Source organism: Vanessa tameamea, chromosome 15, assembly GCF_037043105.1.
Source record: "Vanessa tameamea isolate UH-Manoa-2023 chromosome 15, ilVanTame1 primary haplotype, whole genome shotgun sequence".
NCBI classification, from domain to species: domain Eukaryota; kingdom Metazoa; phylum Arthropoda; class Insecta; order Lepidoptera; family Nymphalidae; genus Vanessa; species Vanessa tameamea.
The window spans coordinates 5,407,477-5,431,352 of NC_087323.1; the positions used below are offsets into that span (position 1 = coordinate 5,407,477).

Consider the following 23,876-nt stretch of genomic DNA (forward strand, 5'->3'; position numbering starts at 1 on the left):
ATTATATGTTTTATACTTCAGGTGTAAAATTGGTATCCATCGGTGCCGAGGAAATCGTCGATGGTAACCTTAAGATGACGCTTGGTATGATTTGGACCATCATTTTGAGATTCGCTATCCAAGACATCTCGGTAGAAGAAATGACCGCAAAGGTATAAATAACGCATGTTTTCAAAGCCCTTTGATTAATGAAAATTAAATATCAATTATTCGAATTCCATAGTTTAATTCTGAATTAAAAAACAAAAATTCAAAACTTTTTGGCTCGTTACGTTACGTGCACATTGAACTTATACAGTAATTAAAAAAATGTTATTTAGTAATTAATTGCATCATAAAATACCGAGACTATTACATTAATCTTTCAAATTGCAGGAAGGTCTACTTCTCTGGTGCCAACGCAAGACTGCACCTTACAAGAATGTCAATGTTCAGAACTTCCATCTCTCCTTCAAGGATGGTTTGGCCTTCTGTGCTCTTATCCACAGACACAGGCCTGACTTGATTGATTACAGTAAACTCTCCAAGGACAACCCACTTGAAAACTTGAACACCGCGTTCGATGTCGCCGAGAAGTACCTCGACATCCCCCGCATGTTGGATCCTGACGGTAAATACTTTACTATATATGCCAACATACTGAAATATATTATAAGTTAAAAAAATTACACTTACCTGAAGACGTTACGCAAATGAAAAAAAAATGTTAATTTTGATTGCATTAAATGCAAAAGTCTGACGTAATTCCTACGGCCCCTCCATTGAGGATTCTCGAGGATAATTATAACGCAAAACTTGTAATAAAAAATGTAAACAATGAATCACAGATGTAGCTTATTATGCTGGATATTACAGACCTTATAAACACGCCCAAGCCGGACGAACGTGCCATTATGACCTATGTGTCATGTTACTACCACGCGTTCCAAGGCGCGCAACAGGTACAAAAACAAAATGGCTGCCAGAGAATTCGATACCCGAGCCCCTAACGCCAGGCCTTTGTGTGTCACTTATAGCATGATCCGAATGTACTAGCATTACTGTTGATGTGGGGGAGCACTGGATTTGTGTTGGTAATGGGAGCCACTCTATACATAGGATCAGTTAGTAAAGTTTCAGCTGGTTATTCGCAACCACCTCTGTCTGTCGCTTTCTGCTTAAGGCTTCTTGGTAAACTTAAACTTTCCGTATTGGCTTTATATGTAAACGAAAATCATCAATTGTAAGTTTACCTGTTTCATGTATTCCAAAAAATCATTCAACATAAATATCTGAACATTTTATCTTTCAAGCTCCCATAACCATCCTCCCCTACATGTTTTTAAATACGAAATCATGATATTACCCCGATCGAGATATGTTATTGTCAGATTAAAATCTATCGTAATAAAACTATTCATAGTTATATCGATATTAATACGTAACTATTCCTTTGTATTACATATTGCAGAGCAGATAATTAGTTAAATGATAACAGTATTTTAAGCTTTTTTGTTATTAACTTGATCATAGTGTTAAAAAATACAAAACGCCTGGGATGTTTGTGTTGTCCTATATATGTATATTTTTTTTTTTTACACTTCATTCGACTTTAAAGAGTTTCCAAACATTCAAAAGTATTGTAGCAAGCTTTTCTTTAGCTATTCATATACAATTCAAATATCCCATATCTACAGTAATATATTAACACTGCATGAACTAACTCCGTGTCGCTTGCGTGCCGCTTATTAGATCTGCAGAATACCGCCATGCCGGACGAGAGAGCCGTCATGACATACGTCTCGTCCTACTACCATTGCTTCTCAGGTGCTCAGAAGGTTTGTCCTGTCACTTGTTTCGTTGCGTGAACTTTTTGGCTTAACCTCTTTTAATGTTTTTATTATAAGTCGATTTTATGTGTCCCAGAGTTTCGAAAATCATCATTATATTCCTATCAAATAATTTCATATTAAACATATAATTCTTAATATTAATTAACTAGCTAGCTAAGTTATAAAACTTAAATTAAATAGCATAGTTGTATTTCCAATTTAGACATTACTCAAATAAATATTTTGATTTTAATACTCATTTTATAATTCATCATTTTATCGGCTCTGGGATAAAATTAAGTATTCAATTAATCAAAAACTACTTTCTTACATTATTCAAAATAGGCTGAAACAGCCGCGAACCGCATATGCAAAGTTCTCAAGGTCAACCAGGAGAACGAACGCCTCATGGAAGAGTACGAACGCCTCGCTAGCGACGTAAGTACCATTTCGTAATACGTAACCATTACGTTTATTTAATAGACAGTGTATATCTCATAATATATCTGTGTAGCTGTTGGACTGGATACGGCGCACCATGCCGTGGCTGAACAGCCGCCAAACTGATAACTCACTCGCCGGCTGCCAGAAAAAACTGGAGGACTACCGTACTTACAGGTAACACCAAATGTACTATAATAAACTTTTAGAATCATCCATATAATATGACTATGTATTGTATTTCCAAACACTATTTTAATCTAACGATTATGACTCAAATTTAAAGCCCGTTGTAGAAATAAATAAAGCTATAATAACCTCTCGTGTGTATCAGGCGTAAACACAAACCACCACGTGTAGAGCAGAAGGCCAAACTGGAGACTAACTTCAACACCCTGCAGACCAAATTGCGCCTTAGCAACCGCCCCGCGTACATGCCAACTGAAGGCAAGATGGTGTCGGTAAGTTGAACATCAAATTATTATCCACGTAATACATTTGTGAAAAAACAATATCCTACGAATAAATATAAAATTATACATATTTCGAATTCCCAATTTGATTAAACCTGTATTTTCCTCATTATTAGGACATCGCTCAGGCATGGAAGGGTCTGGAAATAGCTGAAAAAGCATTCGAAGAATGGCTACTTAGCGAGATGATGCGTCTCGAGCGTCTGGAATATCTCGCCCAGAAGTTCAAGCACAAGGCTGACATTCACGAAGACTGGACCAGGGGTAAATATAAAATAATTAAGTATTAAAAAAAATACCCATCGTACTGTTTTGAGTAGTCTTGAGTATGTGAAATCGCCCTTTCGGATGAGAAGGACTATATGAGGTGTATTAAGTACAGACACAAACGATAATGTATGGCATTGTAATCATACATATTGTGTGATAATGCAAAAAGTATTAAACATATACTTTAAATACAAACACATATAATTTAACACAATAAATGCTATCCAGGTAAAGAGGAGATGCTGCAGTCGCAAGACTTCCGCCAGTGCAAGTTGTACGACATCAAGGCTCTGAAGAAGAAGCACGAAGCCTTCGAGTCCGACCTCGCCGCGCACCAGGACCGCGTCGAGCAGATCGCGGCCATCGCGCAGGAACTCAAGTGAGGACTACAACACTTTACAATACGCGATCACATGTATCGTCATGTCATCACGTGTGTCTGCCATATGTTTAAATAAAAAAATGAAATGTATTCGATTACCTGAGGATAGATAATCCTATACGCATGTAGTCGTTTACGCATATTGCGTGCGCACGTAGCTTTAAACCGATTGTTTAGCGAGATCTCGGAGAGGCTAAGTTCAGACAGGCAAACTTATTTTGCGCGTGTTATAAGATATTTAAAAAACGACTACCAAATTATTATTTAATACAAAATACAAGGAAAAGTAACTTATCAATAAATTTATATTATCTCTGCTGGAATCGATCATATATTTTTATTCATTTAAACTTTCGTAAGTTAACATTTTTATTACTCGTATAACTTTTAATATAAAAGAAGATACACGACCATAACAATTTCAACACTCATATAATTAATAAATATTTTGTACCTAATTGTAATCTCATAATTTTCTCGTAATACTTATGGAAATATCAAAATAGATTTATTTGACATTCACTCATTTGCTAAATGATTCTTACAAATGACGATAAACGATCCACGTGATTAGAAATTTAGGGTCGCACAAATAAATGTTATTAGATTTTTCAATTCCTCCGTTGGATTTCTGTCTAGTTGTGTGGGTTTGCTTCTATACACATGTGTCACACACACTGCCGTGGCCAAAATAGGTCAGCACCACATTAATTGTATCATACTAATCAGCCGGTTCCATGTTTCATTTGAAAAATTGTGCTAAACAATTACTAAATAGCAATAATTGCTTTTTGTAATTAATTTAATATTATACGGACTAGTTCTCGATTTCAAAAATGAATAAAATTAGTGTCTTTATAATAAAGTATGCAACCGCATTTACATTACAAACACATTAATTAAATAAAAGTCATGATTTGCTGTATTGCTTTATAATAGCTAGAATATAAAATAATTATGACATCAATGGAAATAAATATAATAAAAAAAAAAAGTATAATTTTCAACTAATTTATAAATTCGTTCGAGTTAAGTTCCTCACTAGTCATTTACTGTTAAAAATTTTAAGTGACATCAGCATGAGATCCTCAATCTCGAGCGAAATAGATTTCCACCGAGTAGCGAGTATTGACCAAAGCGTGTCGCAGCACGCTGGAGTACCACGAGGTGGGCGCCGTGAACGCGCGCTGCCAGCGCATCTGCGGGCAGTGGGACCGCCTGGGCGCGCTCACGCAGCGCCGCCGCCTCGCGCTGGACGACGCCGAGCGCGTGCTGGAGCAGATCGACCTGCTGCACCTCGAGTTCGCCAAGCGCGCCGCGCCCTTCAACAACTGGTGAGCGCCCTCGGCCCTCCGGGGAAATGTTCTTATACTAGACAAAAGGGGTCCAAAATCTCAATCGAATTTTATTCGAGTAGCCTTTTACGGGCACTTTTGAATCATAGTTTTTTAACGATCGTTACTGATTAGGTGTTTTTTTTCTATTATTTCCTTCCCATAAAAATCACGAAAAACAATCCGTGTTCAGGCTGGACGGCACCCGCGAAGATCTGGTTGATATGTTCATCGTCCACACCATCGAGGAAATCTCTGGTCTCATGGACGCGCACGCTCGCTTCAAGGCCACGCTGGGCGAGGCAGACAAAGAGTACCAGGCCATCGTCAATCTCGTCCACCAAGTCGAATCCATCGTCAAGCAACACCAAATACCCGGAGGCCTGGAGAACCCCTACACCACGCTCACAGCGCACGTCAGTACCTTTCAGAGCTCTGGAAGTTTTTTCATAAAAATTGTCGAAACTCGTTCTTTTTATAGAACGTTACTTTTGGTGCAAATTAAAATATGATTTGATATATAAAAAAATACTAAAATGTTAGTTCACGTAGTTATACATATATTTGCGAGCCCTTGAGCTCTCAGAAAGTAACTCGGACGGTAACTGCAGGAGCTGAACCGCAAGTGGTCGGACGTCCGCCAGCTGGTCCCGCAGCGCGACGGCACGCTGGCGGCCGAGCTCCGCAAGCAGCAGAACAACGAGAACCTGCGCCGACAGTTCGCCGAGAAGGCCAACGCCGTCGGGCCCTGGATCGAGCGGCAGATGGACGCCGTCACCGCCATCGGCATGGGCTTGCAGGTCACATACTTGATCATTCTTAATTCATATAAAAAAAAATCCTGACTAATTTATTGCCCTATATAGACCAATTTAAAATGTTTAATATAATTTAACATTTCCGTTGATGCTTAAGATTAAAAATTTACCATTTAGATATGATACGTTAAAAATCACTTTTTAAATAACTGAAATTAATGTTGGGTTTTATTAAAGCAATGAAAATTGAACTCATTCACAGGGCTCTCTGGAAGACCAGTTGCACCGGCTGAAGGAGTACGAGGCAGGAGTGTACGCATACAAGCCTCATATCGAAGAGCTCGAGCGTATCCACCAAGCTGTACAGGAGGGCATGATCTTCGAAAACAGGTATAATACCCAAAAAATAGCAAAATATGCAAAAATTCTGGCTTAATTAATTTATGAATAATACAAGTTAAACAGCTTAAACATTATAAATAAAATATCCGAATTATTACCTCAGATATTCACAATACACAATGGAGACGCTGCGCGTAGGCTGGGAACAGTTACTCACATCCATCAACCGCACGATCAACGAGGTGGAGAACCAGATCCTAACACGCGACTCCAAGGGCATCACGCAGGAACAACTCACCGAGTTCCGCGCTTCCTTCAACCACTTCGACAAGAACCGCACCGGTAATTTTTGTCAATCGCCGATAGCGTCGCAATAACGCGAAAATACTCAAATCAAAATTTCAAATAACTACTATAAATTAGTTAGGGGTTAACATTCAAATTTTCAAGTTTATATATAATACTAGCTAAAAGTCGGTTAAAGTTAAACTTCTTTAGAAGCTACTGATTCTAGGAACCGAGATGGGCCAGTTGTTAGAACGCGTACATCTTAACCGATGATTGCGGGCTCAAACCCAGGCAAACACTGAACTTTCATGTGCTTAATTTGTCTTTATAATTCATCTCGTGCTCGGCGGTGAAGGGAAACATCGTGATGAAAGCTGCAGGTGTCTAATTTCAACGTAATTCTAAAATCTGCCACATGTGAATCCACCAACCCTCATCGGATCAGCAAGGGAGAGGAAGCCTTAGTCTACCAGTAGGATATTTACAGACTGTTACTATTATTACCGATCCTTAACAGAAAACAAATAGTAATCAGTTCATGAATTGAAATCAGCCAAAAAGTTTAATTGCTTGATACATTAAATTGCAAATGAATGTTTAAAGGTCGCCTGGCACCTGAAGAACTCAAGTCGTGCCTCGTGTCGCTGGGCTACAGCATCGGCAAGGACCGCCAAGGCGAACTCGATTTCCAGCGCATCTTAGCCGTCGTCGACCCCAACAATACTGGTAAATTAACATGACTATTGATAACACAAAAATTAAATTGATTAAAATGATTTGCGTTCAAATAAAGCTTAAAGTTATAAGAGAATCGAGAGATAACATTTAATTGTACAGGCTACGTGTCGTTCGATGCGTTCCTGGACTTCATGACGAGGGAATCTACAGACACTGACACCGCTGAACAAGTCATCGACAGCTTTAGGATCTTGGCCGGTGACAAGGTATACTTCCAACTAATCATCCTTGCTCTAAAACCTGTCCGGTTATAAGGAAATTAATTTTAACACCATCTAAGATATCTTCCCTCTATTTGCATATAAGAATATTAAGGTAATATCCTGATCCTTGAATTTTTAAAAGTTACTTTAATATTTATTATATCATATTTTTAATTTTAAAATTATGTTATCTTAATGTGCCTGCAGTTTATTGCCAGGTAGCATCACTGTCGTAAATTTTGGATTCCTCTATTTTAAAACGATTTAGAGCACAGCCTCCTGTCTATAACGACGTACCTAAGTCACTAATGAGTATGTGTGTGCGTGCGTGTGGCAGCCGTACATCACGGCGGACGAGCTGCGGCGCGAGCTGCCGCCCGACCAGGCGGAGTACTGCGTGGCGCGCATGCCGCCCTACCGCGGGCCCAACGCGCCGCCGCACGCGCTCGACTACATGGCCTTCTCCACCGCGCTCTACGGCGAGACCGACCTCTAGGTACGCGACCGCCGGCGCCTCAAGGGGCCGCTCCGGATTGAGTGCCCTATGTCACGCGTTCGCCTTCTGACTTTCAAATCCTTTTGTTATCGATAGTAGAAACACACGATCAAATTGATCTCTTCAGTGATATTGTCATTGCAAGTGATGTTTACCATTTTTATCGCCAATGGAAGCCACTTCTCCTGTCAGATCAAGTTTCGATTTTTATACTCGTTTGCAGATCTTACATGCCAGAGCATAATTTTACCCAGATTTCAGCATGGCGATAAAAGCCATAGCTAATACAGACATAATCCTAATCGAATTCAAAATACGATTCTGCGATTGCGACAAACATAGGTTCTGACTCATAATCCTCAAAAAAAATATTACGCATCTTTACTTTCGCAGATCTTCGCCCGACACCGAATAGAATTAAAATTGCATATTTGTTCGTACTAGGCTGCGATTTACATACCCTCGTTGCATACATTAACAAAAGATTACGCAAAATATATAATGAATATTCACTTTTAATATGAATATTCACACATCACGTCACTAGTCATATTAAATTGGCTTACAAAAAGTAACCTTGACGTTGCCGCTTACTTACGGCATAATTGTTACTAATTACTAATTACCACAACATTACACGATGACGACACTTACTACTTGATGTTTAGTACAATCATTTCAGTTACCCATACTCAATGATATTCTAATAAATAGATATGTTATACACTTACTAAACAACAAAAAAAAGTGTTCCGCGCCTGGGGCCGTTTATTTTACATTTCGCTACAAGTAAAAAGGAAAGCTTGATAAAAACAATAAGAATAAAAGAGACAACAAGATGTTTTAATTGCGTGTGAATGTAAACAAATATTATTCGGGCCACCAATCACCGCACGTTGCCATCATAGACTAACAAATTCATTAGGCAGAAGGTACAAACCACGTGTACAGAATTTGTAGCCGGGATTTAAGCCTATATAACAAATAAATAGTATAAAAGGTAGGTGAAAAATTGAAGACGTTTTAAAAAGAAAGAAATACACATATTATAAAAACAATCATACACCTTCGAAAAGATTCAATTTATTTCTTTTCTGTCTCTTGAAGAGTATTTTAATTTCGGGATTATTTTTATGAGCGGAATAAATTTAGTTGAGTAAGCTGTTCTTTCGAAATGTTATCTTTTTTCTTTAAATCTTTAAATATCACGGGTATGTTGGCAACACGTTTCTTCAGTCTTTTATTTTGTTGAACTAGTACTTTGTATTTTTTCTGCAACAGTTTTTTTTTTGCATGTTAATTCACGTACACGTTTATTAAGTGCTGCTTTTCTGGGTGTTTCAAAAATATCTACCATATCCATATGCTGACATTGTCGAGACTTGTCGGGGAGTTTTCAATATTTATATTGATGTATTCCTGGGAAATAAAACAATATAAGTAAAATATATCTCGTCACTATTGAGGTAGGCTAAAAATATATATATATTTCATTTAGGTTTTTTACTCTTTTTATTACCTCTATAACGGGAACAGTACTACGAAGAAAAGACGGTAAATAGTCAAACTCGCTGTTGTCACACAGTAAGGTAATATAAATGATTTATTTCTTTGTTTACGAACAATAGCGATCCACTCTTGAAGCCTGATTTCAGTGGTAGCTTTATTTTAACATATTATGTTAATGATAAACTATTTATATTTTCTTTTCTTATATTCGACAAGTTTAATTTATAATTAAGTGTATCAAAGAAAATTATAAAAAGGTTATTAAAAGAAAAAGAGAACTCTGGAGTAAAGATGACTTTACTGCCTAATATTTGCATCTGTACTATTATTCTATGTCCGGAACGCACGCATCCTTGTCGTTCTTACGACAAAAAATGTATTTTCCATCTCTTTCTTTTTTCTAACCTCCAAATATCAGAATATTAGAAAAATAAATAAAATATATTAATAAATCAAAGTATATTGCTTATTTACATCTTGTATGAGATCCCTTGTGTTTTATTAACTTTGGTATAGTAATTGGTACACTTAATACACACGATGACATTTGGATAGTTATTATTAAAGACTAAAGACAATACGTCCCAATTAGGACGTTTTCTAGTCTTCACCTTTAGCGCGTTTATAAGATATCTGTTTACTAGAACATCATTGCCCATACTATTATAAAAATTACTTTTTTCTACTATTTCAAAATAATTCACAATTAATCAAAAAACTATACTATACAATGTGTAGTATTATGTGTACGGGTATTCATTACCTAAAAAATAAACTAATAAAGATACTAGTCGGCTTTGCATAATTTCTTCGCATTCGGTACGTATTTTATAGGTATTTTGTTATAAGGCTAAAAATATAAAAAAAATGTTATTGAGACGAATGAAAACAACTAGACTTTGGCTTTTTTCCAATCTTCTTGTCATTATTTGTGCCAGAAATCAAAATAAACTTTGCGAAAAAATATACGATATATTATTAAAAATGTTTCATCATACTTTTCTGATGCAGATCTTTCATCAGATACAATTTGAAAAATCCTCATCGCTCGAAGGTAATACCTCGTTATGGCTGAAGAAGTTCAGCTCAGCCGCCAACAGCCCTAACCAACGTGGCCGAAGATGTGGTATAAAATAACAACACAAAAATTATTTTCTTAACTTGACCTTCGTATTCGCCCTAACTTGGTCAAATTAATGCAAACAATTTTTGTGACAAATTTAGTCTTAACAACAGTTCTGTATTAAAAAAAATGTGCAATGTTAAAACCAAAAATGCCATTAACTTTCCTACCATGTTCTTCTCCCTACTTTTGGCTCAAATCAGAAGAAATATCCGTATTTTAACTATTTCTATTTATATATTAGAGTTAGGTATCTTTTGTATGAAATTATCAGGGAAGTCACAAAATAATTATTTGTAAGTTAAAAGATGGTGCTAATGTTAGGCTTGACTAATGTGTGACACCAAAATAAGACTCATTGACATTGTAAGAATGTTTTTGTTATATTTTATTTATTTATAAGCAAACATTATTTATACAAGTTTGATTTTTTTTTAAATTACTGCCATTAGTAATTATTGTACTTTGATGGTAAGTACATTAAACTTTATGTAAGTGATTAAATTTCATAAATGTTGCAGGGAAGTGTCACACAAATTATTTATTATCATAGATCGCCATAACTTGCCTGCATCTATTTATTTATCATGAATATCATTTTATATGATAGTCGTTTGTGAGAGTATTTTGGTATGAGTACTCTAAATAAATGATCTGCCATATTTTTGTCTTTTAATAATGACTGTGTTGTTAATCCAACCAATTATATTATGAGGAAGCAGTGGTATGTAGGTTAAGAATGAATTATGTGCCCAAAAAGTATACTAACTCGAATGTACAGCTAATTTAATAAAGAGCTCTTAAACAAAAAATCTTTTATTTAACTTTTAAAACATATACAGATTAAGCTAATAACATAGTATTTTATTACACTAAATTGTTTTTTTTTTTAATTACAACAAAAAATGGTTCATTTGGTTTTAAATAAAACATGGTCACAAAGTAAATAACATGCAAATATAAATAATAAAATTGTGGATTTTAAACTATTTTAAATTCAGAATTGTATTGATAGCTGAACCAGATTTTAGGATAATCTATATCATATTATATTTGTTAAGCTAACCCAAGTTTATGCACATATTTAAACAAGCTATGATGCAAGCTTACTTATATCCAATGCATTACTTTAATGCAATATACACTATCAGTAAATTAAATTCACTTTGTTCATATAAAACTATGTTATATTTGAAAATCACTTTACATTTTTATACGCTTAGTTTTACCTAACTAAAACTAAGTATAAATCTTACCCCACATCTTAAATAATTTACTTCTGAATCCTTTACCCTAAACCAAACGTTTACCCTAAAATCTGTATTCATGAATTGATATAACTTTCAAAAATTTGTGCAATTATATATAATTAGAAACAAAATCAGTCTACTACAAGAAAATCATTATTATAATCAGTGACATGGTATTGTTTGTACACTTGGTCAATTATTAACCTCCATAATAACTATAATTTACTCTTCAGTTAATGGGTAAACTCAGTTTTTAGGGTTGATTAATTATTTTTATAAGATTTCTTTCTAATTTTAAGAATATTGGTTCATAGCTGGCCTATGTGCAGTCACAGATTTGCTTTATCAATAAATTTAATATAGGAACCATTTTTATACATCTGCAAATGGTTCTTAAAAGATTTAAGCATTAAGTCATTTTATGTTACTTTTTTGTCTGTGATAAACCACAATAAATGTCTAGTCTACAAGAACAAGGTAAAACAGTAATTGTTGAAAGATCTAATTGTAGTAAGTACATTGCAATATTAAATTAACATTATAGTAAAATTTGAAATCATAGTGGAGGTAACTTATATCAAGCACTTCATATTATGTTGTATAATAGAGATTTTTTTATCTGTCTTGAATCTCAGTTATCAACATCTAATCCAGTAACACAGTCAAAATAAAAAAAAAATTGATTTCTAATTCAAGTAAATTAACCTTCTCTAATACTCTAGAATCCCACACTCAGCAATAGGTGACTCACACACACTATGTCTTCGCTACTGAGGTTGCCCTACCAATTTCTTATATCTAGTAAAAATCAATAGTAGTAGAAAGACAAGGATAAGCAGTCTGATTTCTACTACTAATGTCTCTATAATAAAAACAGAAATTGGCAATCATCTAAGCTAACCCCAGTTAATATATAGAGGCATAGTTAATTTAAAAAATCATGACATTCAAATTGAATGCAATATTTTAAATTGTCAGCTATCATATTCATGTGATAATGTTATACAACAATTTAATCAATACATAATAAAGGCTTAACAGTTTTTTATTTCACATTTAAAAAAAATTAAATAACCCACATAGCCATGATTGAGGTTATGCATAATAGGTTTATTAAAATTAAATTTGTTCATTTAATATTGCAGTGTAATAATTATTGAGTGTTTTGAGTAAACTACTTGTTCTCTTCTTTTTTAGCTTCGTCTGCAGTCAGTAAAGCACTTTTTATTCCAACTTTTTTTAACTCTTCTACTAGTTCTCCCGACTGATGCATTTGGAGCATTATGTCACAACCACCAACAAATTCGCCATTAATAAATACTTGAGGAATTGTTGGCCAGTTTGAATAATCTTTAATGCCTGAAAAAAATATATAAAAGATCAATACCATGACAGACATGTGTTTCAAAATATATTTTTTATGTTATAAGATGATAATCTATTTAAATTTCAAAATTATGAAATTTAAATTTTAATCTTTGATTAATGTATCTGAAGTGCAATTGTCTACTGAATTGTCTACACCAAGTTTATTTATTTTGCACACAGATATTGCACATAACTACAATGTGATAGATAATAAATAAGAGTTGAGATAATATTATCAATAGCCAAGTAGTTTGAATGTGAGAATCATAACCAATGATTGCAGGGTATGTGCTTAATTAGAGTTTATAATTTGTAAAATGTGCTTAACAGTGGAGGAAAACATCGGGAGAAAACCTACATGTCTCGGACAAAGTTCTTTCAGATGTGAATCTATCTCAGTAGTAGGAGCAGTGTGAGCAAAATCTTCCAGACATTCTCATAGGAGAAGTCATTTATTAGAATGCTTTTATAATTAGTTATAAATCTGATAATGATTATTAACCAGCAATGTGATTAATCTCACAGAATGTATCTCTTTTTTGAGTTCAGTGAATTTTAGGGTATTTAAGAAGTACAGAAACGGTAGGTAAATTGAAAAAAAAAAGGTTGAACTAAAAAAGAATAGTACAATATCAATGTAATATAATACAATAAAATATCAAATACACTATAGCACTAACCTTGTCGTAGATTTTCATCAGCTAAAACGTCATGACTTTCATACGGTACGGCGTGCATTCTCATAATTTGCACAACAGCGTTGCTAAAACCACAGCGAGGAGCATCAGGAACTCCTTTCATAAAAACTACTACTTTATTATCCTTCACTATTTTATCAATTTTTTCATTAATTTTCGCATCAGCTAATAAGCGACAAGTTAACTTGTATGTGTTATTATAAATTGGGTAAAAGCTTCTTCTTATTATTGAATTCATTATTTTAATTTAAATACGAGTAATTAACGTGTAGGTTTATTTATAATTTAATAAGAACCTATAGAATAACTTATTCAATATTTTCTAAATGTCAATGCGTACTTGTGAACGTCACTCTGACAAATTGTCATTATAATTATATTGAATTTAAGAAATATCAGTCATGATTTGTACAGATCTATTTCAAGTTTTGATTGTATGTATTTTTGTTTAAATCATCAATGTAAATAATATAAATTAAGTAAGGGCTTATTATATCGGTGATAATAATAGAAAATAATCAATAGTGGAAAATGAGAATTTAAGAAATAGATTATTGTATTCTTTGTGTTGGTATTAATAACCCGCTTATAGACAAATACGGATATATTCTTGTAGCAAGGTACTGCTTTCACACAGTCCTTAACTTTTGTATAAACGGTAAAAAAGCATGTGATTATATTTGTTGGCATTTCAATTTTTTAGGTAAATAAATAGTGTCGTTTTTCAGACACTGTAAAGCTTAGAATACTTTAGCTCTCTTTAACTCACTTTTTAATAATTGTTGTATATTTTTTTATTACATATATTATAAAATTGTTTCATCATAAATTTCAATTGTAAACATAATATATAATTGTATAAAATCAGACTAAATAGAATTTGTAATATTCTAATAAATCCATGGTTCTTTATTTTATCTACAATAATTAATAATCTGTTTGGAATGAAAATGATTGTTGACTTGAATGAGAGTTGAGGGTGAACTGTCATTTTTTAATAAAAGCTTGTTTGAGTGTTGGAATAAAGAATTATTATTATCATCATTTAACGATATTCACAATGGATAATGCTGAAGAGATATTTCATTTTCTTGAGGAATTTTCAAAACGTAAACAAAAAACAATACCACAAGAACTAAATGATTACTTAGCTTATGTGGCGCGTACCGGTGACCCAGTATATCAGTGGTCTCTGGTGAAGAGTTTGTTCAAGGAAAAATTGCTTAATGTTATAACTGATTTCTACGACACCACACCAGGTATAGATATTCCTCCGTACCCTAATGTTGACCCTTTTAATTATGATATCATGAAAAATAGTTTGTTGGAGAGACTCGACTCGTTTACTTCCGCTCCGTTTACAGTACAAAGGATTTGTGAGCTCCTTACTTATCCCCGTAAGCAATATAACCGAGTTGATAAGTTTATGAGAGCCATAGAAAAAAATATTTTAGTTGTCAGTACAAGAGAGCCGGGTTTTCAGCGTCTTCCAGAACCAGAAAATGGCGAACCAATGGAGGCAATAGTTAATGGATCAGATAACAACTCAGAATATAATGTTGATGTTGAAATGGAAGATATGTCATGGAAAGATAATCCTGCTAAGCAGACCTCAGAACCTCAGCCAGGATCATCCGATGCTCATATTTCAGTTGATGACATAGAAGCACGATTGCATGCTAAGCAAGAAACTTCTCTTACACAAGATAAAGCTGTTACTCAATATGAATCAGTTACTCCACCTGAATTAAACATTACTGAAAATACAGAAGACCCTGAACAAAAACCTAAAGAAACTGCCTCCCAGATACCATCAACTAGTGAGGATGTAAAAAATAACAATAGCTCTGAAGAATCACCTGAAACAAAAATGGATGTAGAAATGAAGGGTGATGTTTTGGAGCCAGTTATCATTCCTGAAATCAAGGTTGATGATGCTGAAACTACAGAACAAAAATTAAGTGAAGAATCAAATTTAACTAAGAATGTAGAACCAGATACACAAAAGCAGAGTATTGCTACAACTGAAATAACTGATATACCAGCTGATGAAAGTAGCTCAGATTCTACTAAAGCTGTTGAGTCTAAAAATACTACAGAATTATCATCTAGTGAAGAGAGCTCCTCGAGTGACAATACAGATGGGAACAGTAATTCACCCAAAACAGAGGAACATATCGATGTTCAAGATGAATCTCAATCAAATAAAAAAATTGAAAATTCAGAAAACATTGAAACAAATGCAACAGAAACTTCAAATTCGACTACTCCACCAATTGAAGAAAAGGAACAAACAAATAAGATAGAATCTGAAAACTATTCTATTTCTGATGTGCAATCGGAATTACCCAAAGTATCTGTGGTTGTTGAAAATAAAACTGAAGAATTAGAAACAAAAGAAAACATTAATGAGAAAGAAAAAGAGGAAACTGAAATTGTAGCAACAGAACCAAATACAGAGAGTTAGTAGTTAAATAAATAATGTATAGAAAACCACAACTGCCTAATTTTGTCTAAAAACATTTGATAGATATCATCAATGAACAATCTAGAGGCCAACATATAGAGCCAGCCATTGACTAATCAGTTGTGTATCTGTGTTAATGACTGATCGTGTATTCCCCTTTGAATAGTTTGTGACGATACTAGTACCTAAGATTTTCATATAATTTAATTTAAAATTTTGTATTACTAAACAAAAGAATACTTTTTAACAGTAAAATTAATAACTAGTGGTACTATAATCTTATTAATGAGGTTATGGTTCCATTTATTCTAATCCTAATGATTTACAATAAAACTTTAAAAGTAATATGATTTTATTTTTATTTTTCATGTATATTATTATAATCAATCAGAACATCATTTGCAAGACTGGGGACTCTGCGCGATCCTTTCAGCCCTGGAGCAATTACATGAAGCTTGTAATTATTACACTGCTTAGGTACTTTTATATACCCTTTTTTATCATCCATTCGTTTTTTAAATTTATAAATACTTTAAACAACTTTTTGTTATGAACGAAAGTACAAGTTTGGTATAGGTAATAAAACACGAAAGTATACTTGCGGTGTTAGTAAATAATAAAAAAAAATTAGAAATATTAGTATAGGTAAGATATAAATCCTTTAAAAAAAATAGTTTAATGTTTTATTAATCATTTAATCGGTACAATTTATACTTGAATAATTTTATGATATCTACGTAAATAAGTAAGTACTTACTTAAGGTTCTATATACATTAAAATGTATTTAAGAATTCAACCTAAATACATTTATTCACGCATTTACAAGATACAATCATACTGTAGCACTACTGATGGAATACAAATACTACATATTTACATTAATAATTATACTATCTAATTGATTGTGTTATTAGATTTATTTCTTCTTTCCTAATACTTTAAGTTCATTACGCATGATTTTTCCAGCTACGTTGCGTGGAATTGCATCTACGAATACAACACCTCCTTCAAGATGCTTGTACCTAGTTAGTTTTCGAGCAACAAGATCGTATACTTGTTTTTCTGTAAGTTTTTGGTCCGGTTTCAGGACGACAAACGCTTTCGGGACTTCCCCTGCAAGTGAATCAGGTATGCCAACTACTGCTACATCGGCAACTTCAGGCATTTCCATGACCACACTTTCTATTTCGGTTGGTGATACCTGAAATTTGATATTATACTTCGATACATAAGTTCATTCATCAACATTCGTTAAGGAAACATTAACCTGGAATAACATATGTATATCCAAACCTTTTCCTTGACGGAAAATATATATATATACATAACCTGAACTCTATTACCTCGTACCTGTCCTTTTTAATTATTATATACTTTTGGAAAACTACATTATCACTTACCTGATTACCCTTGACTTTAATCAGTTCCTTGGTGCGGTCAACGATGTAGAAGTAATGGTCGTCGTCGTAGTAGGCTACGTCGCCAGTGTGAAGCCATCCTTCGCTGTCTACAGTTTCCTTGGTCGCCTTTTCATTATTCCAATAACCTTTCATGATCTGCAACATTTACATGAAAATTTTAAGAGACCCTGTTTTTTTGGGGTATACCTCAAAATTGAGTTCAAAAATCAGTTGTAGCTAATTGTAGGTCACTATAGAACATCAGTAAAAAATCTGTGATGAATCCTTTTCAAACAATTCCATCCTTCGTTTGACACTATAACAGATGACGATTCAAAAATGCTTATAAAAGATAACTTGCGTATTTCAATTCTAGATTAATTTTAGACAAATACTAGCCGATACCGCTCTTCGTTATACCATCTCTACTGGCCTACATGGTCACGCACCCTATGGTTAAGAAGGAGCATTGGCAATCAGTAGAGCAGCACTGGGCGGCTTTTACTGGTATGGAGTCTGTTGTGAGCGGGAGTAGAGTGTAACGTGGGGGGTGGGGGTACAGACCTGCGGGCCGCGCAGCAGCAGCTCGCCGGACTGGTGCGGGCCGAGCGCCTCGCCCGACGTGAGCGACAGCACGCGCGCCTGCGTCGACAGCACGAGCTGCCCCACCGAGCCGATCTTGTTGTACGGGTACTTGTACGGCGTCATCAGCGTCACGGGCGAACTCTCCGTCATGCCATACCCTGAAATTGCAATAATAATTAATATTTGACTATTGGTTTAATAAATATACATATAAATTATATATATTGTGTGTAAATGTACAATTACTTAGTTAAAATTCAATGGAAATGTTCATAATAAGATGTAAACATTAAGCGCGCCACAGATGTTTGTGACTTCATAAAATGATTCGAATGATGTACACGAATCAGCAACAGCTATCTATCGGAGACATATTTAACATTATGACGTAAAGTGACTCGCCGCCTAAATAGGTACTACCACCTTAACCAATAATCTATCGCCAAGTAGCGGTAATTTGTATTGCTATGATATTTGAAAAGTAAGTAAAAATGTAATAAGAGACATATAGAACATAACATCTTGAGTTTCTTACATTGGCGGCGAATTTACGGTGTAAGGAACGGTCAACATTTTGTTACATTTGATAATGACCAAGAATTTCCAAGGAAGCGTTCCTGTGTAGTCATTTTTTTCAGTTGCTTTGAAAAAAAGCTTCTAGTTGTAACATTTTTGGAGAGCTAACAGAACACTAATGTTTTTAAAATAATCTCCAAGACAAGTGTCATAACTTTTTTTGTTTTTATGCAGGCATTGTTATGGAAAAAATCTCAAAAAAATGTTGAAGTAATATTTCCGTTTTCCGTCTCGCATTTTTAATTTTGGACCGATAATTGTTGTTTTAATATTGATAAAATCTCAAAAATGGTTCACCTTTCCATAATACATATAGGAGTTGAAATTATCGCAAATGGTCACCCCTATTACCTCATAACGGGAATATGTCGAATTACCAATAACCCTGTAGAACAAATGTGACGTCGACGAACATTTACCTTGGAGCAGCTTTATTTGATCCTTGGTTTTCTCGCATTTGAGCAAAAACTTTTCCAACATACTGTCGGTTGTGGGAGCAGCACCGACCATTATAGTCTCTACTGATTGCAAATGTTCTTTCTTAACCATAGGGTGCGTGGCTAGGAAGGCCAGTAGAGATGGTACTACGAAGAGCGTCGTCGGCTGGTATTCGACTAAACATTTGATGTAGTCCTCTGGAGTAAATCTAGAATAAAAATATTTTATTCAAGTTAGCTCTTAAAAGCAGTATTGAATCTTCGCTTTTATCTATCTTTATCGTCATCTACATAATATGAGATCATAATATGAGGTACAGTTAAGGAACGAAGTTATATATACTTTTTTGTCAAATAAAATACACGATCTTGCACGCCGGTTGCAAGGGGTGCACTTGCAACTCCCAGCCACGAAAGAAAGAAGACCGAAAGAGATTAAGAAATACATTTTTATTATTAAAGTACATATTAGAATCTATACCTAAGGCTAAGTCTGGTTATGGTCCAAATTTATTTAATAACTGTGTCCTTCTCTAACCTTTACCTGTCATAAAAATGATCATGTACAGACTGCTTATCCACGAGCCTTTAATCATTGTCTGATTCAAGTTTACGTCTTACGTCTTGCTTAAAACTATGAATGCACTACTATCTAATATTATTTTATTAGCTTTTAATATAACGTTTGGATGCAGATGCACCTCTCTAAAAATATCTACGCATTTTTACCATCTATTTATTATTTTATTGTTTAATAACCGTTATCTATGGATTTCATTTTATTAGCATATAATGATTATTACTTTTCTTAAAGGTATATGTCAAACATATTGTTGTAGTCAATTTCTTAAGAATGTCAGCCCCTAATTATTTATTCCCGCGCAAAGCTTTATGTATTTTATTTATTCACTTTATACTAATTATTATAGCATAGTTCTCCGGCATATACTCTACTCATACATAGCCTTACTGCATTTTCTCAAATATACTGATCTGAAAAAGTCAAAGACAATAAATTTTGGACATAAACAATTTTACTACTTTTTAATGTTTTGATATATTCTTAACACTTATTATTATTGTGTCATTTTTATCTAATGTCTAATACTAGCCTTAACAATAAACTTACTTTGGTATGGACACGATATGGTATCCTAAGACTAGATTATAGTTCAGAATTCCATTAAAACCGTAGATATGGAAAAACGGCGGTACAGTTAGAACGACATCACCTTTACCTAAAAATGGAGCCATTTATTTATTTATATATTATATGGAAAGCAAAATAATGCAATTACTTATCGTAGCGATAAAATAACTATAGACAATAACCAAAGACAAAAATATATAGCTAATAATTATCTGACTTTTGGTGTCTGCAAATCGTTTATATTTTTAAATTTCGTACCTTTTTCTCCTTCGTATTTCATCATCTTAGGAGCTTGAACTTGTTTCAAATTCGACACTAAATTCTTATGTGTCAACATAACTCCTTTAGGTAAGCCAGTAGTACCACTGGAGTAAGGAATTAAGCAGACATCGTCGCAATTTAAAGTAGGGAGGTCCGCATCGTAGTCAGCCATTAGGAGTGACCGAAGACCATGTATGCCTTAAACATATATAAAAAACGCCATATAAAGATTTTCAATTACACCTATTGATTATGTTACTACATGATTTTAATATACATATGTATTTAGATATTTTTTTATTAATTAGTACATTTAAGAGGATATATATTTGCGCGATATACTATAGAAGAATTTAATTTTACAATTTACAAAATATACTTCTCTTGTTTATACAAAATCTGTCTCTCTGTTCGTATAAAAATAGTCAAAATAATTTACATACAATTATATAATATGGTTGTTGACATGACAAATTTTAATTCTTCTGGAGCTTTGAAAATAAAATAACAAAATTTCATATTGTGAAACATCAACTTGAAAATACATATCTCAGAAGCACTTGAATATTCATTTTAAATGACTAGTTAAAATTAGAATTACCATCGGTTTGGAGAGTATAACATAATTCATATTATCTTTCATTGGTTATGTCAGCAATAAGTGCTTTACCTTTAGCAGTATCATCGTCGCCTCCAACCCAGATGGTTCCCTTGTAGTCTTTGAGTGACTTGCTGACTTCCTGAGCTACCGGCATGAACATCTCAATTGTTGCGATCGCCTTTACGTTGCAGTCAGAGAATTGGCGTTGCACCTCATCTACAAATATACTTTATTAAATATGCAGAAATTATTATTGAAAAAATACGAAAGCCTTGAGGCTTGAGAGACACTTTAAGGCATACAATTTAATATACCGAATGATTTACATTTGATTTAGTATTGTATGGCGGCTTTGCGCAAACCCGTCTATGTAGGTACAACCAACTCATCATATATATACTTCAAAACAGAAATACTTGGTATTGTTGGGTTTTGGCTTGAAGGGTAATTATTATAGGTACATAATATCTCAATTCCCAAGATTGGTGGTGCATTGGCGATGTAAGGAGTAGTTAAAATTTCTTAAGGGGCCAATGTCTATGGGCTGAGGTGACCAATTACTATCAGGCCATTTGCCAGTCTCGCCTACCTATGCAATAAAAAAATAAAATAGGTATAAGTAGGTATATTTATTATATATACATATAGTTACATATTGTACGAGCAGTATGCCTTTTTTCTAAGGCAGGTCAAATTACATAAAATTGATTTCTTTAAATGTTATTGTAAATACATTATTTTTACTTATTTATGAAACTCTCGTTGATCTAGCGGCTAACATGATTTGTTACATATCATGAAATTTCAGCTTCAAAAAAACTCAAACAATAAGAAAATCGGAGAGTGCAGTTGTGACTATACCAATATAAATTTAATATGCCCTACATAGTCGATTAGTATCCGTTACGTATGGCCTCCGTTACAGATATTGGTCAGGGGGATATAATATTAATTTAACATTGAATTATATTCAATAGTTTAACTAAACGATTTCAGCTATTTAAGTGTCTCTATGTGTGTAATGCATATTATATTTGGAAGAGGTACGCCTTAATAAAAATCCACCTTAGAAAAAAGCATGGCAATATAACCAATAATTAATGAGGTAGAAGCGAATTAGGAACGTTTTGTTAAACCGACTCTATAAATTTCTATTTAATTGATCACGATGTACATTCCCCATAGAAACGGTCATTGAGTGTAGCTAACCTGCTGTATATAAAGGATTAGCGAAAGTAACAACTAATCCAGCTCTCATAGCTCCATGTATGAGAACCACAAACTCCGGCAGATTTGGCAAAATGAGGCCAATCCTCTCACCCGGCGCCATTTTTAAATGTCCAGCAAGGGCACAGGCGCAGCGTTCCACCATCATACGCATCATTCCATAATCGTAGGAACGCCCTGTTGCACCACATGTCTTGAAAAAATAAAGATATAATGTAATAAAATTATTGCAACGATAAAGTTTAAATAAATAAACATTGACGAACCGGTTGAGGACCTTCACGTACTCTTTAAATTATTTGGCACGAGACTGGATTGTTGAAATTTGACGCCACTCCAGAGCATCATCTATTATTTATTAATAGGTCATAAAATGAAATGCCGATATGCATATTGCAACGCCCTTAAGGCCAAATTATTTTTTATACCTAAATATTTATCACATATATATTTTTTAAATTACTATATATTTTTTTAAAAAAACGAATGAATAAAATTGCTTTAACCTATACAATTTTAATGAAAGTAAACATTCGACCACTTAAGCGATGATATTTTTCGATTGAATCGTTAGTTCGAATAGTTTAATTAAAATATTTATATGAATTAGCTATTATATATTATTATGAATTTTCATTTTTATTAGAATCAAATATCTAATAATTTAAATTATATTTGTTAGCTTCGCGACCTAATCGTTCGTGCTAGTAATTCAAACATTTACTCTTTAAACTGTTTGTTAATTATCTTACAGAATATTTTATCTTATCGTTAATTGCACAAATAAATATCAACAAAACTACATACTTTATTATAATGTTTCTTCACACAGCACTGATAAAATATTCTTATCGATATTTCGGTATAATCAAGGTACATTTAATTATGAATATCACGCTGGTTTTTATAAGTTGTATTTCAATAAATTACAATATAATTTTGTTTTTAAAAACAATCGGTTTAAATTTTGGTGCCAAACTATCTTCAGGTAGCCTCAACCTTCAGTTTCTATTTATATTCTCCTATCATCGCCCGAGACTGCATCCGTGTGTTTATAGATCTTATTTGAACTTTGTACTCGAAACAATCATGAAAACAAATGTTTAATAAAACTGATTACAGTTGAGGACTTTTGTTAACGACCTAGTTTTGTATAAATTAATAATAGAACACAAACCAGAAATTAAAAATAGTTCCAAAAAATCGAGATCAGTATATTATAAGTATATTATACATTATAAGGGTCAATTAAATTTAAAAAAAAGCATGCAACACTTACCACGCAAGGAGCATCTGACCATGATTCAATATCCTTAAAAACATGTTCTGTCAGTGTTTCTTTTCCATGGGTGATTTCACCCCACGGCGAACTTAGCACATTTTGCTCTAATACTGTTGCGGTTTTAGTCGCTAAATTACGATTTAAATTTCGAACAACCGAAACAATTTGATATGCGTTATTTTTTTTGCATTCTGTATTAGGATATAAACTGTTTAGAATTTGGCGCGCTAAATTCCCGCGTAGAATTTTCAAATGAGACATACTTCCGTTCGGAATGTTTTCCCGCGAAACGTTAGCGCGTAAATGTTCATCGCAACTCTACTAATGTTTTGGCGCGTTTGCCACGACCGTCACAGGGCAAGGTCCACTTTTTAAGCCTAAGAAAAAACATGCCATGTATCCAAT

The 23,876-nt window shown here is 33.7% G+C and overlaps 4 protein-coding genes across 6 annotated transcripts in view; 2 read left to right on the forward strand and 2 right to left on the reverse strand.

The window, feature by feature from the left end:
• The window catches only part of LOC113399067 (alpha-actinin, sarcomeric), a 34,548-nt gene extending 23,568 nt beyond the window's left edge, over nt 1-10,980 (forward strand). The window contains exons 3-20 of one of the 3 annotated variants that reach the window (XM_026638098.2): nt 22-152; nt 376-610; nt 856-941; nt 1,740-1,817; nt 2,157-2,249; nt 2,326-2,429; nt 2,587-2,713; nt 2,842-2,989; nt 3,224-3,374; nt 4,526-4,711; nt 4,905-5,127; nt 5,323-5,511; nt 5,732-5,859; nt 5,975-6,153; nt 6,703-6,825; nt 6,937-7,043; nt 7,378-7,536; nt 10,057-10,980. In XM_026638098.2, the coding sequence (XP_026493883.1) occupies nt 22-152; nt 376-610; nt 856-941; nt 1,740-1,817; nt 2,157-2,249; nt 2,326-2,429; nt 2,587-2,713; nt 2,842-2,989; nt 3,224-3,374; nt 4,526-4,711; nt 4,905-5,127; nt 5,323-5,511; nt 5,732-5,859; nt 5,975-6,153; nt 6,703-6,825; nt 6,937-7,043; nt 7,378-7,536 (2,447 nt within the window). In that variant the 3' untranslated portion in view covers nt 10,057-10,980. Of the gene's footprint in view, nt 1-21; nt 153-375; nt 611-855; nt 942-1,731; nt 1,818-2,156; nt 2,250-2,325; nt 2,430-2,586; nt 2,714-2,841; nt 2,990-3,223; nt 3,375-4,525; nt 4,712-4,904; nt 5,128-5,322; nt 5,512-5,731; nt 5,860-5,974; nt 6,154-6,702; nt 6,826-6,936; nt 7,044-7,377; nt 7,537-10,056 lie in introns of all 3 variants that reach the window. The other 2 variants (XM_026638096.2, XM_026638097.2) reach the window with 2 other exon arrangements.
• LOC113399087 (uncharacterized monothiol glutaredoxin ycf64-like) lies at nt 10,531-13,842 on the reverse strand. The gene is made up of 2 exons (XM_026638122.2): nt 13,467-13,842; nt 10,531-12,777 (listed from the first exon to the last, which is right to left on the reverse strand). Exons 1-2 carry the CDS (start codon nt 13,720-13,722, stop codon nt 12,593-12,595), a joined length of 441 nt encoding a protein of 146 aa, XP_026493907.1. The 5' UTR covers nt 13,723-13,842; the 3' UTR covers nt 10,531-12,592.
• A 591-nt stretch (nt 13,843-14,433) lies between these two features.
• Nucleotides 14,434-16,296, forward strand: LOC113399081 (serine/threonine-protein phosphatase 4 regulatory subunit 2). The gene has a single exon (XM_026638114.2). The coding sequence runs from the start codon at nt 14,545-14,547 to the stop codon at nt 15,949-15,951; it is 1,407 nt and encodes a 468-aa protein (XP_026493899.2). The 5' UTR covers nt 14,434-14,544; the 3' UTR covers nt 15,952-16,296.
• Nucleotides 16,297-16,639: 343 nt separating this feature from the next.
• On the reverse strand, nt 16,640-23,804 carry LOC113399070 (probable 4-coumarate--CoA ligase 1). Its single transcript, XM_026638101.2, has 9 exons — nt 23,469-23,804; nt 22,172-22,382; nt 21,032-21,178; nt 20,359-20,559; nt 20,080-20,188; nt 18,933-19,159; nt 17,917-18,095; nt 17,353-17,508; nt 16,640-17,153 (listed from the first exon to the last, which is right to left on the reverse strand). The coding sequence occupies exons 1-9, from the start codon at nt 23,730-23,732 to the stop codon at nt 16,869-16,871; spliced, it is 1,779 nt and encodes a 592-aa protein (XP_026493886.1). The 5' UTR covers nt 23,733-23,804; the 3' UTR covers nt 16,640-16,868.
• Between the last annotated feature and the right edge of the window lie 72 nt (nt 23,805-23,876).